Below are 14,917 nucleotides of genomic sequence, written 5' to 3'. Positions count from 1 at the left end.
AGAGTGGGGAGGGAAGGGGCGAGGAAGGCAAGCAGCTGGGGTCACGTGGAGAGCTTGGAGGGAAAAAGAATGCAAACTATGGGCCAGATGCGGTCACTTGGCCTCACCTGAAGGAAATGAAGCAACAAGCTGCATACTCGTTTCTTGGAGGTGGAAAAAGGCAGAGTTCCAGCAAACGCACTTCAACTACAGTGTTTCCGTGGTCCAAGGACCAATCGCAATGGGTGGGTGCAAGCGAGTGGTGGCGTGGTCTAGGGAATGGAAGGGGCGAGGAAGGCGACCAGCAGGGGCCATGAGGAGGGCTTAGAGCCACACACAATACACCCTATGGGCCAGATGGGGGTCACTAGGCCTCATCTGAAAGAAATGCAACAAGGAGCTGCACACTCGGCTGCTGGTGGTGGAAAAGGGCCAAGTTCCAGCAAACACGCTTGAACTACATCGCGTCCGTAGTCCAAGGACCAATCACAATGGGTGGGCGGGCGTAGGGTGAAGTGGGAAGGGACGAGGAAGGCGATGCCACCCATATACATGGCTGGCATGGAAAGGCAAACAAAGAGAGGAAGAAGAAGGGGTAAAAAAAGAAAAAGGGGGTAATTGAAGCGAGATGTGGGATGGGCGCAGAAAGGTGCTGCTATGTAGCCACATAAAGGAACAAGTTGATCCAAAGTGGCACACTGTCTTTTCTTTCAGCAGACTTTCATATTCTTTGGGCAGTAACAAAAGAATGTCTAAACCTGTCTGATGATATTAGGTTGTATGGATTAACTAATAACGTGCTGAGAATTTCAAATCCATGCCATCCTGATGCTAGCATTCTAGAGAGGCTCGGTAGCTAACTTTGCCTTTATAGTGCGGTTAAATTGATGGTCAAATGCAGAAGTGTTGAATAATTCCAGGTACAGCAGAAGAAATGATGTGGTCATCCTGTTCCCCCTTCTTCCTCCTCCTATTCCACACTTCCTTTTCTCTGCTTCACTGGTAGAAGTTTCAAGTGACCCAGAGTGATATTAAGCACTGTACAAGAAACCAAAATAAAAGCATCTCATATGTACATAAGTGTAATGATGCTTGCACGGTTCAAGCAAAACTCAAATGCCTGATTTTTACAAGCTCTAAACTCCCAAACCTATAATGAGATGCAGGCCAATAACACTTTAAGCTGGCTTCTACATTTAACACATTTTTAAACAAGGGTTGAAAAGATCAGAGAATCTCAGACAAAAAACACTAATTTCAAGGCAAATTACAAGCAGGCATTAATGTTTTGCAGTTGGTCTAAAGTAACTAAAGATAAACGTTAACGCTTCATCAACTGTTTTTACAGCTTGATGAAAGCTTCTCCAAATTGCTTTACATTTTGAGGCTCGCAGTGATGATTCAAATGTACTTCGAATGGTTTTTGAACACCCTTATCACCTATATCAATGTTGGACTCATCCTTCAAGATATTTGGGAGAGTTTTGTTGGGTCGCTTAGAACGGTGGATCTCTGCGAGTCATATACTGGCAGACATTCAGTTGGGCTTTAGGCCAGGAGTGGGCACTGCAGAACAGGCTGTGAATATATACCTGCTGATATCCAAATCGGTGTTCGTCAGGCGGGAGCCTGGGTTTTGGGCTTTTATGGACCTGAGCACTGCCTTTGACACAGTTAATCGTACAAAGTTGTGGATGGTGCGCGAGTCCATGGATTGCCCTGTGGAGATTATTGACATCCTTAGGCTTATTCATTTGGGTAACAAGGCTTGTGTACACTATGGTGACGGGGGTCAGTGCACTCCCCTATTTGATGTACATTTGGGGGTGCGTTAGGATTGTGTACTGGCCCTTTCCTTGTTTACCCTTTACATTAATGGCTTGCACAATGCCTAGGTGTAGCACGGAGCAGACTATTTTAAGGTGGGAACCCAGAGATTTCCCTTATTGGCATATGCCGATGGTACTGTTTTGATCGGCCGGACCCCGAATGCTCTCCAGAGGTTGATTGTGGAATACACACATTTTATGAACTCCTTCGATTTGAAAAGGAATACTACAAAATCAGCAGTTATGGCCTGCGGTCTAGGCAGGAAGTACATCAAAATGCGCCCTATGTTAACTAATGGCGCGTTTCTTCCTAGGGGGATCGAGTTTGACTATTTAGGTATTCGATTCTCCCCACCGGTCTCTGGCACAGCTCATACTAAGAAACAAGTGCTACGCATGGGTCAAACTCTGGCTGCTGTTTCCCGCTTCAAAGCTATGTGCTCTGGCCAGCCCTTGCAATGTTTTTGAAAGTCTATGAGGTGCAAACAAAGGCAGCAACCAATTATGGTGCATTTATATGGGGCATTGAAAAAGTGCCTTCTTTACAAATGAGAGAAAATACGTTTTTGAAAGAGCTTTTGGGTCTGACAAGTTCGGCCAGATTTTCTCAATACACTCAAAACTGGGATTTTGAGTTTTGGAGGATCACTGGCTTTTGGCCTCCCCTTTTATTACGGCTCTAGATTTGGGCAAATCCCAAAGCATCGCTGACGCAGTACATTTTAAAGGCCATTATGTGGGTTGATGGTTGGAACAAACTCCCCTAGCTAAACTACATCAATGATCATTTGATCCAATTTAATGTCTGCCACTCTTCTTTCCAAGTAGGTTACTTGGGGTTGAGTCTAAAAACAGCTATAAAAAATCTTTGTTGCTCGTATTAAGGAAGCTTGCGAAGCAAGGGCTTTGCAAATTCCTGCTAATAGAAGGTTGGCAATGATTAGGCAATCAGACTCTATCTAACCCTATCTTACCTTTGGAGATCACATTTCCGATCGCTGGGTACTTACCAGGGCTCTTTCAACAAACTAAATCTAGGAGCTGACACTGCTGAATGGAGGGGCTTTGCAGACTCAGTTGCCCTTGCGATTACCATCCAGAGAACATTCGGCACATTGTGATGTTTTGTCCCCATATCAATCCATGTGGCACCGTGCAATCTTGCCTGTCCTTCAGTGGCTTAATTTTGTCCAGCATTGACCTGCTCTCTTTTACCTATTGCAGGTTGAATGCCCCTATGTTGCATGGGCACTGCTCTGTTATTTTAAGGGAGCCATGAGATTAAGGACAAATTATATTGTTTCTCCCTTACAGCCCAGTGAGTCTGATTTCTCTTCAGACTAGAGTTAGGGCCTTGTTGGGTTGATTTCTTAGTACAGTTGAAGCCTGTTGCTCTTGGCCTGTGTGCGTGGATTCTTTTTCTGACTAAACGCTGTGTGGACTCTTTAACTGAATGTTGTAACAGGCATACAAGCTGTACTTGTTTTTATTGTTAAATGGTTTTATGGTTTTTATTGACAAAATGTTATCATGTTGCATTGTGCTTTCTACTTTTGTGACACATGTTTGTCGAAATAAAGTTTGCCAAGAGACCACCCTTGAACCACCTCAAATCATGGGTCAAAGCTTGAGATTCCTGTGATCTCTCTTTTTGGGAGGCGTGCCCATGAGTAGTCATGTAACAGGTATTCTAGTCAAGTGTGATTGGCTTGTTGGTATATATTCCATATGCTAGCTCAATGGGCAGGTTAGAAAGTAAGCTGAATGGACATGTGAAGTGGCCCAGTGAAGAACGTTGAGAATAGAGTAGAAGGGGTGTTTGAATTTCTGCTGGGAAAGTTGCCCCAAGGTCGGTGGTCGTTCAAGGGGAATCATACCCCTATGAAAAGGGGATTCTGTGTCAGGATCCTGAAACTTGGATGTGTGGTAAATGATGGGAACTGAGCTACTGAGAGCTTCTGAAATAGCATAGGCATGTTTGAGTTAGGAAGTAGGTTCTGATTGGCACACCATGATTGGAATCTGAATTGGGTATAAGGACTGCATTTTATCCGAAGACTCTGGGGACAGATGCGCTCAGTATAGAAAAGTGGGATATTCGCTGTGTTCATTTTATATGAGGATCCTCAGAACAGTCGAATAATTGACAACATGGAAAATGCTTTACATCTAATGGTGGGGATCCCTATGAGTTTCCAGACCCGATCCACTGTATATCAGAAACAATATGCTGTCTGCAATGCAGTAGGCTGAGGGGCACTATTCACTGTTGATGTGCAGGGCTCTGCAACTGATTGAATGAAAGCGTTCGAAAATTGAATTGACTTTATTGAATTGATTCTGCACCATACTTACAGTGTTCACAATACCTATTATTCAGCAGGTATTTAAATCCATCAACATAGACTTTCCAAAAGGTAGACATAAAAGCAAAAACCCTACATGAGGCAAGACTGAATTATTTGCAAGATGAAGTTGTTTAATGACTAGTCAATTACATGATTACATGTACTTGAGGATAAAAAGACACAACATTTCGCAAATAGAGCCATAACTAGAGACTTCAATTGTTTCGTGAAAGACGAGTTTACAAAGAATATGCCACGATTGTAAAAGAATAAGGTCCTCTTCCTGTTATTCAATTAAATAATGGAGGAGCCAATCGACGTGTACAGCACTACTAACAAGCACAGCAAATAATTGATAGATGCGAGACTCGGTACTTAAGAATACAGCTGATGTTGTATGGAAACATTCTTCTGACTAGGGATGCATACTATAGCGCATACAATGCAAATGTCTAATCAAATCCAGAAAACGTCTACTTTTTTAGAATAGATGTTAGATACTTTATTGGATTCTACATTTCCTGCCAATGCGTGTTTCAACCATCCGGTCTCCATCAAGACAGACTAACAACCATGCTGGAACACACTCCCTCTTGCAATCAGATCGGAAGCTTCTTTCTGGCCATTCAGAGCCATGGTGAAATCCTGGCTCTCTGCCTAACACTCTGCTACTTACTCACCTCCAGGTCGCGTCACTCTACCAATTACTACCGTATGTCTTAACTTTACCTTGAAACGGACCACCATGTAACCAGGTCCTCTATTATCTATTGTAGTTATCTCATGCCACATACTGTACCCCGCATTTTGTACCATTGAATGTATGTACTCTTTCTTTTTGCTGCGCGCACCGAAATGTAACTATGTTGTCCACATGATTATGCACCCAGCTACCCGAGGGTTCGGACCCGCTCTATAAATAAACAAACTAAACTAAACTAAGTAAATCCTCCCTAAATTGTGGAAATGTATTGTTTGCCAAATCCTTTTATGTATTATTTTTTGCTTGCATTCCATTTTATGCTATTATGTTTGTGTTCTTATGCACACAATTACACCAATGGCTTATTTCTCATGAGTTTTTCAATGCTTCTGCATGGGTATTGTCTTTATGAATGAAAAACTATTTTTATTTGCACAATTGTGATGGGGTGGTCGGCTATAAATAACCACCCCAGTCTCTGATAGTAAGTCCAAGGATCTTTATTAAAAAACTGAAAAGGGTCAGAATGGTTTCCATTTTCAAGGTTCTTTAGGGCCTACCAGGTCCTCTTGGGAGAAATGGTGCTAGGGCCGTCCCTGTCTCTGTCAACTTCCCCAGCGTTATCCCACCTCCCTGTCCCAGGTTTCCCTAATGGGGTTGTTAGTAATAACAAAAAGTAACCGCTCTGTTCCTTAGGCTAAAAAAGTATCCCTAAGACGATGGCTGGCTAACTCCCTATGAGTCTTCTAGTTGTCCCTGACCTTTTATCCCTGCTTAGTACTCTAGAGTAATATGGGTGGGTGCTTCCTTCTACCCAGTTCCACTTGTTCTCCTTGCATGCACAGTCTCTCCGGACCCTTCCATACACTGGATCCAGGATTGTTTCCCCTCCCGCCGTATCACTGTTCCTCCGCTCTCACACTCTGCCTTCCTACCTCAACCCTTAGATGTTATCACTATCCTTCTTCCAACCGCCACTACACTACCAGTACCTCTAATATTGCCTTCCTTCCTCCTCACTACTACACCACCTTATATTCCCCCTCTACTTTTACCAAACTAACCCCACTACCTCGCTCCCCTGTTCCTAGTACTCCTACTACTCTCATAACCGCTCTCTTGCTACTGTCATTCCCAATACGATCACTAGCACCAGATACCATCCGCTACTACCAACTACCATCCACTACTACCAACTACCACTTCCTGCTACTACCACCACACCCAACTACTACTACTTTCTACTCTATCGATAGTTCACACACTCCCTACTCTAAAACAAAAACACTCCACAGACCCCCCTTTCACTTTTAACTTCTGCACTCCTTTCACTTTCGCCTTCTCTGGTCTATCAGACAGCCTTCTACCCCGCCTGTCCTCACCCAACTAATCCACAGTTGCACACTCACACACACACCTCAATAAATACCCCACCTCTGCCAGGATTGGATACTCTCCCTGCCCAATCACTTACCTGGCTCAATGGGTGTGGCAGGTGAAGTGCTTAGGGAGGCTTCAAAAAGGGCTTGCCCCCTTTTCTGGCAGCACCTCTTGCAAAGAAAGTACACGTCTTTTTGGGAGATTGTAGTCCCTGTGTGATAAGGCCTTCTGGTGGGCCTTTTAATGTCCCTGGTGGGCTGGTGAGCCTTTCATTAATAAGGCCTCTATTTATGGATGGTGTGTACACCAATAGAGTCTTCGCTGCATGTTGTCTTCCTTCTGCTGCTTCTCGTCGTGACTTCTCCGCTTCGGTGTTCTCCGGTGGTGGGGATGATGCCATCATCACAGGTAAGGGGGGCAGGGGAGGGGGGTCTGCACACACTCAAGTGAACTCCACAGGATGTTTGGGGTCGGCTCCCTCTCTCCCCTGACAAGGCCTGTATGTACGCCTTGTCCAGCAATTTAGGGAGCATTTACTTGTTAGTCTGCCTTGATAAAGACCAGACGGTCAAAACACATGTTGGCAGGAAATGTAGTAGAAATGTAGAATCCAATAAAGTATCTATGATCTCTTCTAAAAATGTTGAAGTTTTCTGAATTTGATTGCCATTAGACTTTTGCATTGCACATATATCAACAATAAGGTTTAGACCATTGTAGTGATCCGCAGGTCTAACATGGTCTACTATGGGTTTTTAATGTATGGGAAAATGAACATACATCTTCTGATGCTCTATTTCCTTGAAGTTAACTACAAATCACTTGAAAATGCACTAAGCGCATATATCAGAACAAGCACGTGCAAAACAGGGTGGCCATTGTTTCTTTTCCTTTTTTGAAAATAACAAATTATTATTATAATCTGTTCAAATTATTTATTTTGCACACTGACAAATGGATGACCATGAACTGGCCAGTCTGTCTGGCGATTGAGCATCTACAAAATTAGAGTCTTATACCTCTCTTTTCACCTAGTGCCACCAAACTACTGAAAGCTTATGGTAGTGCCATATCACATTGATATTTCAAATTGCTGGGACCGCTAGAGGTTCGTGTCAGCACAAATTTGCTTGAACTCTGACAATCCTTGTAAGGGCCATTAGCTAATCTCGTAGAACAAGCCACTTCCATATCAGCCTCTGATATCTTTATGCACTCATAACACCAGATACCCACCCAGCCCCCTCCCTAGTTCACAACCTTTGCCCTTATCCATATTCATTTCCCCATGCAATCCATTATTTAGCCCACAGCTTCCATCATTTTGGCAGAATCTTTCTTTCTTTCTTTCTTTCTTTCTTTCTTTCTTTCTTTCTTTCTTTCTTTCTTTCTTTCTTTCTTTCTTTCTTTCTTTCTTTCTTTCTTTCTTTCTTTCTTTCTTTCTTTCTTTCTTTCTTTCTTTCTTTCTTCCTCTCCTCTCATGTTTTTGTAAAATCCTTTTCTTAGGCTCCACTTATTTTGTATACTACCCACCTAATCTTTCCTCAGAGCCTTTCCCTTTCCCCATGATGTGGCCCTGGCAAATGTCCGCAGAAAACATTCTTCCTTATTTCGTTCTTTGTCTCCCACCATGTTTTATGATGGCTGCATTCCTGAGCCCCTTGAATGCTCACACCAGCATTAGGAGATAGGGCCTATTCTCTTATCAGATCTCCACCCCACCCTACACACATAGCAGGAGACATCTGTCCCATTCCACATGCAGTTGAGATCTTGCTTTCTCATCTCTTTAACGCCCAGCACTCAGGTAAAACATTTTGTGAACACTATCCTCCATAATCTCCATGTTTCTGTTTAATGGGTGTCTGTAGTGTGTAAACATATGCAAATGACTGGACTGTGGAAAAGGGCAGGGCCTCTACAGCGGCCCATAGTGAACCTCATCCAGATGAAGTACCAATTCTGCCCTAGATTTTTATATCAAAATAAGTGGCAAAGAATTACTTTTGATGTGAAGAGATGTGCGTCAATTGTCTATAAAAAATAAATAAAAAAACAGAAAAAAATTAAATATATGAAGAAGTCTTGAAGGAATGAAATTGAATATCAATACAAAAAAATGCTACAATTTACCAGCCCATGCCTGTCTCTTCTTTTGAATAGTTAAGAAAATAAATATGTATGAAAGTGTGTTCATTACTCGTAGGAAGGCCCAAAACATGTTATTATTGTTGCGATTGATCAACGCCCTTGAGTCGGGTCGCCAGATATCCAGTGTACCTCCCTATTTAACTCCCCAATACTGCCAAGAAAGAAAAATGAAGTGCAACAGGTGGCAGGTATCAGAGCCCTTATGCCACCAGAAATGCTCAGGTGGTGTGTTCAGACCAGTGCCATGAGCAGCACCTTCCACTAAGAGGACCTCTACAACAGTGCTGGCTGAAGTGAAGATGGCCTCTATGATAAATACACTTCTTTTCATTTATGGACAAAAAATAAGGGAATTGAGAATGAGCACTATGTTTTTACTTCCTAAAGTAGACATGTTTGCGGGCATAGTAGCATCTCACCTGTGTGGCTAGGGCATGTCTTTCAGGATTCTCTATACCTTAATAGGAACTAACCAGATATGTTAACCTGTCTACTGAGGATGACCAAAATCAAAATGAGCTTGCTCTATGGGCTGTAACCTACTCGGAAGGACCTCAACCATAGTTTAGCTCTCTTTGTCATGCCATAGGAGAGTACCCAAATGTTTCAAGCTAAAGCATAATTAAAGTCCTCCTGAGTGTGTTACAGATCACAGAATAAGCCATTTATATTTTGCTAATTCTCAGCAGAGACCTTTCCACATTGTTGCTTAATTTTGAACCACTGGTCTGTGAGGAAACTATCAGATGGTCCATGTAGAAATTGAATCACAGCGGGAGGTGGTTAAGAAGCCGGCTCATTTAGAGGATCAGCATTTGACTAAGAAAGGGGCTGGGCACTAGGAATGGTGGATCTGAGATGAATCAGGGAGCCTAAAGTTGGCTCCTACAGAAGAATGGGGGCACTGGGTGTCCAATAAGAGACAGACACTGGCCCTTGGAGGGAAGGTGTATGTATGCACACAGGCCCATGGGAAGAACAAGCTGGGCTTCAAGGGGTGGACATGAGCTGGCCAATGAGGGGTGAGCATGGGCCAATACATGCAGGTTGTACTTGAGCTGATCCACGAATGGTAGGCATGACCTAGGATTTAATGGGTGGATATGAGCTAGCTCATGAGGTATCTATGCGGGATGGACATGAGATGTCGCACGGGGTGTGAACAATTCCAGTTTAATATCCCCCAGTCTCCCACCTGTGCTAGCACTTGAGCCTGCTTTTGTTTTTGTCATAGAATGGAATGAGGATGAATTACCTGACGATGGTTTCATTGTCAATCTTCACAATGCAGTATGGGTCACTGCTTCCAGTTCTGCAAAGAAGAAATTCAAAATCACCAATGAGATAATTGCGATTTCCAAGAATCCACAGATGACAATGCAGCCCCTCATTACAGTACACACTATTTAATTGTGCTTACAGCTAAAATGTACATCCTGCATAAATTCAACATTTAGTCAAGAAGAATGGGGTCCACACTGCTATAAAAATAATTTAAGAGTATTTATGATAGTTTTGTTAATGATGAGTGTATCTAAACAATATCACTTAACCAACAAATTAGTGGCTGTAGCAAAATCTGAAAGCAATCAAGATAATCTCATGGTAAAAAAGAAATGTATTGCCGTGAATATTATATTTCAAAAAGCATGATGGTAAATGAATAAAACAGACTTGTGAATAATTAGACAAGTCTGAAGTTACATAATAAGACAGCGAATCAGAAAAAATACATTTAAACAGTCACTTTGTTCGTGAAAATGAAGTAAAAAACAGAAAGAAAAACTGTCCGTATCTGACTTGAATATAATGACAAACAACAAAAATTGTAAAGAAATACCAACTCCAAGTATTGACTTGTATTCATCCAACACTTCAATTATTGGGTTGATATATTTTCAAATTCTTCAGTTAACAAAGTTTTCTTGTTCTTTCAATTGACAGGTCTGCCTACTTGTGAGTGTCATTTCATAACTCAAAAATAAAAAACAAAAAACAAACTGAATAGACATCTGCAACACGTTTCGGCAAAAAGAGCCACCTGTCTGGCAAATGATTCAAAAAATGAAATAGTTGCCTTTCTCAGGGCAAAAAAAACAAAACACACCAACTGGACCCTGTGGGGAAGCAGACATAAACTTAATAAATAATACGAAAAAATAAAATAGAGTTGATCTTATTATTAAATTCTCCAAGATTGCTTACAGAGTAAGTTTAGAGCCAAAAGTGAAGGACAAATTGTCAAAAAGGTTGTGACTGTAACTAATTATGAGTGACCAGACGCGGTAACATAGGTAACATAATGAATGTTTTTCAATTTCTGGGAAATATTTCCATTGATATTTTATTACACAAGTTTCCTTGACACGATGTACTGTGGTTTGTACATTTTGAACTTTGGATGACTTTGTGTATCCCTACTTTAGAAGTAATCGAATAGTTCAGTGCAATGGGAGCCTTTGCGAACATACACTCACATTGCGTCCTTTAAAAATAGGTCTTTCACCATGTCTGTCTTTGCGTAAACCGCACTGATGGAATTACAGACTGTTACCATAGAGTAAACCACAGTCACGTCAAACATCCTAATGGTGAGGACAAGCAACTTACACACACAAACCTTTTGTTTTTTTCAAAATGTCTTATATTGAAGATTCAAATAATACTGGTGAGCCCTCTTTTAAGTTCCGTTTACATGACAGCACAGCTCCCTTGTCCTTGAAGCCCCATGCCTCTGAGGCCCCCCTCTCATGCAACAATCTCAGTCCCTCGTAGAATGTGGTTCTGGATCCATATATTTTGCAATAAATTCACCCTCCATCTCCATGGTGCCTGCCAGTCCATGGAGCCCCACTGTAATTCTTTCCATATTAAATAGATTTTTAGCGACATTGGTCCATTCCCTTTTGCTGGGAGGGTGAACACTTTTCCATTGAGTGGCTAAGCATACCCTTGCGGCCAAATGTAGAGCTGCAACCATTTTCGGCAGTCTGACTTAGTCTCCATCATCCTCCTCCATACCAAACAAAACCAACATGGGCAATTTGACTCAAGCAGTACCATCTAGGTCTTTAATCCACCACAGGACCTCATCCCAAAAGATTTGTACTCTCAGCGCACCCCCACTACATGTGCCAGTTATCAGCCCTCTCTCCACAAACCCTCCAACATGCAGGACTAGAATTCTGAAACATTTTTGAAAGTCTGGCTGAGTCGTATTGCCACCTGTGGAGTAGCTTAATGGAGTGCAACTTATATTGGCAGGAGATTGTTGTCAGGGAAACTCCCCTGCAGACTCTATCCCATAGGGCTGTGTCTATTTCACCTCCAACATCTCGCTCCCATTGACCCCTCAGTTTCTCAGTGGACCTACTAGCCGACCCCACCAGGGCCTCATACATTGCCGAAATCAGCCCCTTCATTTCGGTCCTCTTATCTAGGAGTGCTTTGAAGGGGGTGAGGTCCCTCTGTATCTTTTCCTTGAGACCTGGACCCGCTTTAGATGTAGATGTGAGAATACCGAAAGTTTGCCTAAAGCTCGATTATGGTAATGAAATTACCCTCTGTGCAGAGCTGGCCAATCCTTTCCAGTCCCACCTCAAACCATTTCTAAAATCTTTCGGAGTTCGGTATAGCATTCCTAATTCCCGGTACCCAGAGATGCCCATGGGTGAGGGCCATGTCGTCACACCCTTCATTTCCACGCCTTGTCTCCAGATGTCCCAAATAGTCCCCAGTATAGGGTGCTCCCGAATCCTACGTGGGAGCTTACTTCTAAGTACCCACAACCATTCCCCAACTGTGGCAGGGTACAACTGTAGGTTGTCCAATACAATCCACTGGATATCCCTCTGGGACTGAAGGTGGGTTATAAGAACTCTGAGATGAGCGGCTTTGTAGTAGAGCTTCACGTATGGCAGGCCCACTCGCCCTTTATCCTTGGCCAGTACCAAGACGTCACTAGGAATCCTTGCCTTTTTCCCCTGCCAAAGGAACCTCAGGAGGGAGCCCTTTATCTCTCAAACAAATGGGATCGGAATCCGGATGCGAAGCATTTGAAACACATAAGGGATCCTCGGGAGGACCACCATTTTCAGAGCATTTAGGCGGCCCAGCCAAGATATCGTTAGCTTGTGCCATTTTGCCAAGTCAGCCTTTATTCTGGCTATCAGGGGTTTGGGGAGATTTGCCTCAAATAAGTTCCCAATATCCCTTGTGACATTTATGCCCAGGTATTTTAGTGTGTCCAGGCTGACCTGCACCCCAGGAGATACAAACCACCCTATTTCCCCATCCCCGTTTCTGTCTAGGGGGAAAATAACTGATTTGGATCTATTGATTTAAAGTTTCACCATAGAGCCATACTGCTTGATCAATCACTACCAATATGGAGTTCAGGGGATCCCTTATGTGCAGAAGCATATTGTCTGCATACCATGCGACTTTGTAGTCCGCCCCCTACCAAGAATCCCTCAACACGTGGGTCAACTCTAATCTTCTGGGTGAGAGGTTTTATCGAGAGCCGGGGAGAGGGGGGATACCTGCCGAGTCGATCTTTCCAGTTTGAACCAGCTGGGGTATCCACCATTAACCATAACGCATGATTTTGGGGATGAGTAGACTGCCATTATCCCTCAGAGAAGCCTTTCACTTATACCACGCTTCACGAGCACTGCTTTAAGAAACCCCCACTCCACCCTATCAAATTCCTTCTGGGTGTCCTCTGACAGGAGGGATGGGTCCCCAACTATCCCCTGAGCTGCATGTATCAGGTGTAAGGTTTTCCTCATTGTATCAGCTCCCCGTCAACCCTTAATCAAGCCCACTTGGTCCCGGTAGATCAATCCTGGCATGTACCCTTCTAGTCTAGGCTCAAGCACCCAGGAGTATATTTTGGCATCTATATCAAGAAGAGAGATCAGGCGATAGGCCGCGCACACTCTGGGATCCCTACCCTCCTTATGTATAACTGTGATAAGTGCCCTAGCAAAGGATTCAGGGGCCTGCCCGGTGTTCAGTATATTGTTGAACAGTTCCATCATAAATGAGAGTAAGGCGGAGAAAAATGACCTATAAAATCCTACCGAGAACCCATTCTCCTCCGGGGCCTTTTCCAGCGGTAACCTTGCCACTGCCGTCTTAATATCTTCCTCTGTTATGGGGGCCTCCAGTACACCAGTCTCCATGGCAGACAGCTTGGGCTGTTGGATGTTAGCTAAATATGTGTTTATGTCTCCCACCTTGGGTTTTGCCTCTGACTAGTACAATTTCTCATAGAAAGTAGTGAAGGCCTCTGAAATCCCCTCCACCAGAGGTTCATTTATCCCATCCGCCCCTTCGATTTCTGGGGCCCATCTTTCTGCATACTACCCCCTTATTCTAGCCCCCAAGAGTGCATCCGTTTTATCTCCTTTCTCATAGAATGTCTGTTTCAGAATTTGCAGGTTGCAGAATATTTTACCTTCTTCAAAAAATCACAGCTTCTCCCCCTCACCTCCAATATACATTCCTCCCGCTTACCCGAAGGCTCATATGCCCTTTTGTCCAATTGTTTTATCTCTTCCCTCAGCCTACTTTCAACAAGTGACTGCTCCTTTTTCTTCCTTGCTCCTTCCCTGATCAAGATTCCTCTCCAGGTAGCCTTCACTGCTTCCCAGACACTTCTTTTCTCTACCTCGCCTGTGCGATTAGCTTTAAAGTACTCCACAATTTCCTTGCCCCCCTCCAAGTGGAATATGAGGTCCTTCCACTGGGATTCGTTACACCTTGATTTCACACCTTTACTAGTCAAACCTATACAGTGCAAGTCCACCGTTACCATATCATGGTCAGACCAGGAAATCAGATGGATCGCTGAGCCCTGTGCTTCTTCCCATAGGTCTCTTAAAATATAGATATAATCAATTCTGGTGTTGGTTACGCATGGGGGCAAATCAAAGGTATAACCCCTTTCTCGTAAGGGGAAGTGGCGCCATGCGTCTCTCAACCCATACCCTTCCAATGACTCCTAGAATTCCCGATAACCTAATCTTGGCAATTCCTGTTCCCTGTCATGCATCTCCTGTCTATCTAATTCAATATCCACCCATGTATTAAAGTCACCTCCTGTGATAAGATGTCCTGAGCTTTCAACCAATATTTACGCGAGTATGTCCTTCAGAAATCTTAACTGTCCGTGATTTGGGGCGTAGGCCATGGCAAACGTGAAGCACACCTTCCTGTTGGTGCCCGAGACCAATAGAGCCCTCCCCTCAAAATCCGACTAGACCTTGGACAGTTCCATCTTAAGCGCCTTACTGATGAGAATACCCACCCCCACTTTCCTTAGGGGACCTGAGCCCCAGTAGTCTTGGCCGACGAACCCACTTGGGATCCTTCTTTCTTTCCCCTTCCTAAATCTGGTCTCCTGGAGGAACAGGATGGATAATTCCGCCCTCCAGAATTCCCTTGCAACCAAAGATCTTTTAGTAGGTGAGTTCAATCCTTTCACATTCAAAGTGCCTACCCTTAAACGGCATCATGTTATC

General features: G+C 43.5%; 1 protein-coding gene and 1 long non-coding RNA gene across 2 annotated transcripts in view; one reads left to right on the top strand and one right to left on the bottom strand.

The window, feature by feature from the left end:
- Positions 1 to 14,917, bottom strand: part of LOC138488168 (ras GTPase-activating protein 4-like) — a 1,092,176-nt gene that overhangs the window by 768,827 nt on the left and 308,432 nt on the right. The window contains exon 2 of the mRNA XM_069614957.1: positions 9,646 to 9,702. Coding sequence (XP_069471058.1) covers positions 9,646 to 9,702 — 57 coding nt within the window. The remainder of the gene's footprint in view (positions 1 to 9,645; positions 9,703 to 14,917) is intronic.
- The window catches only part of LOC138488169 (uncharacterized), a 281,746-nt gene that overhangs the window by 13,375 nt on the left and 253,454 nt on the right, over positions 1 to 14,917 (top strand). The gene's annotated exons all lie outside the window — the stretch shown is intronic.

The sequence above is a fragment of the Ambystoma mexicanum genome, chromosome 9 (assembly GCF_040938575.1).
Source record: "Ambystoma mexicanum isolate Mex_15411 chromosome 9, UKY_AmexF1_1, whole genome shotgun sequence".
NCBI classification, from domain to species: Eukaryota; Metazoa; Chordata; class Amphibia; order Caudata; family Ambystomatidae; genus Ambystoma; species Ambystoma mexicanum.
Note: the sequence above shows the minus strand (reverse complement) of the source record. Positions and strands in the feature narration are given on the sequence as shown.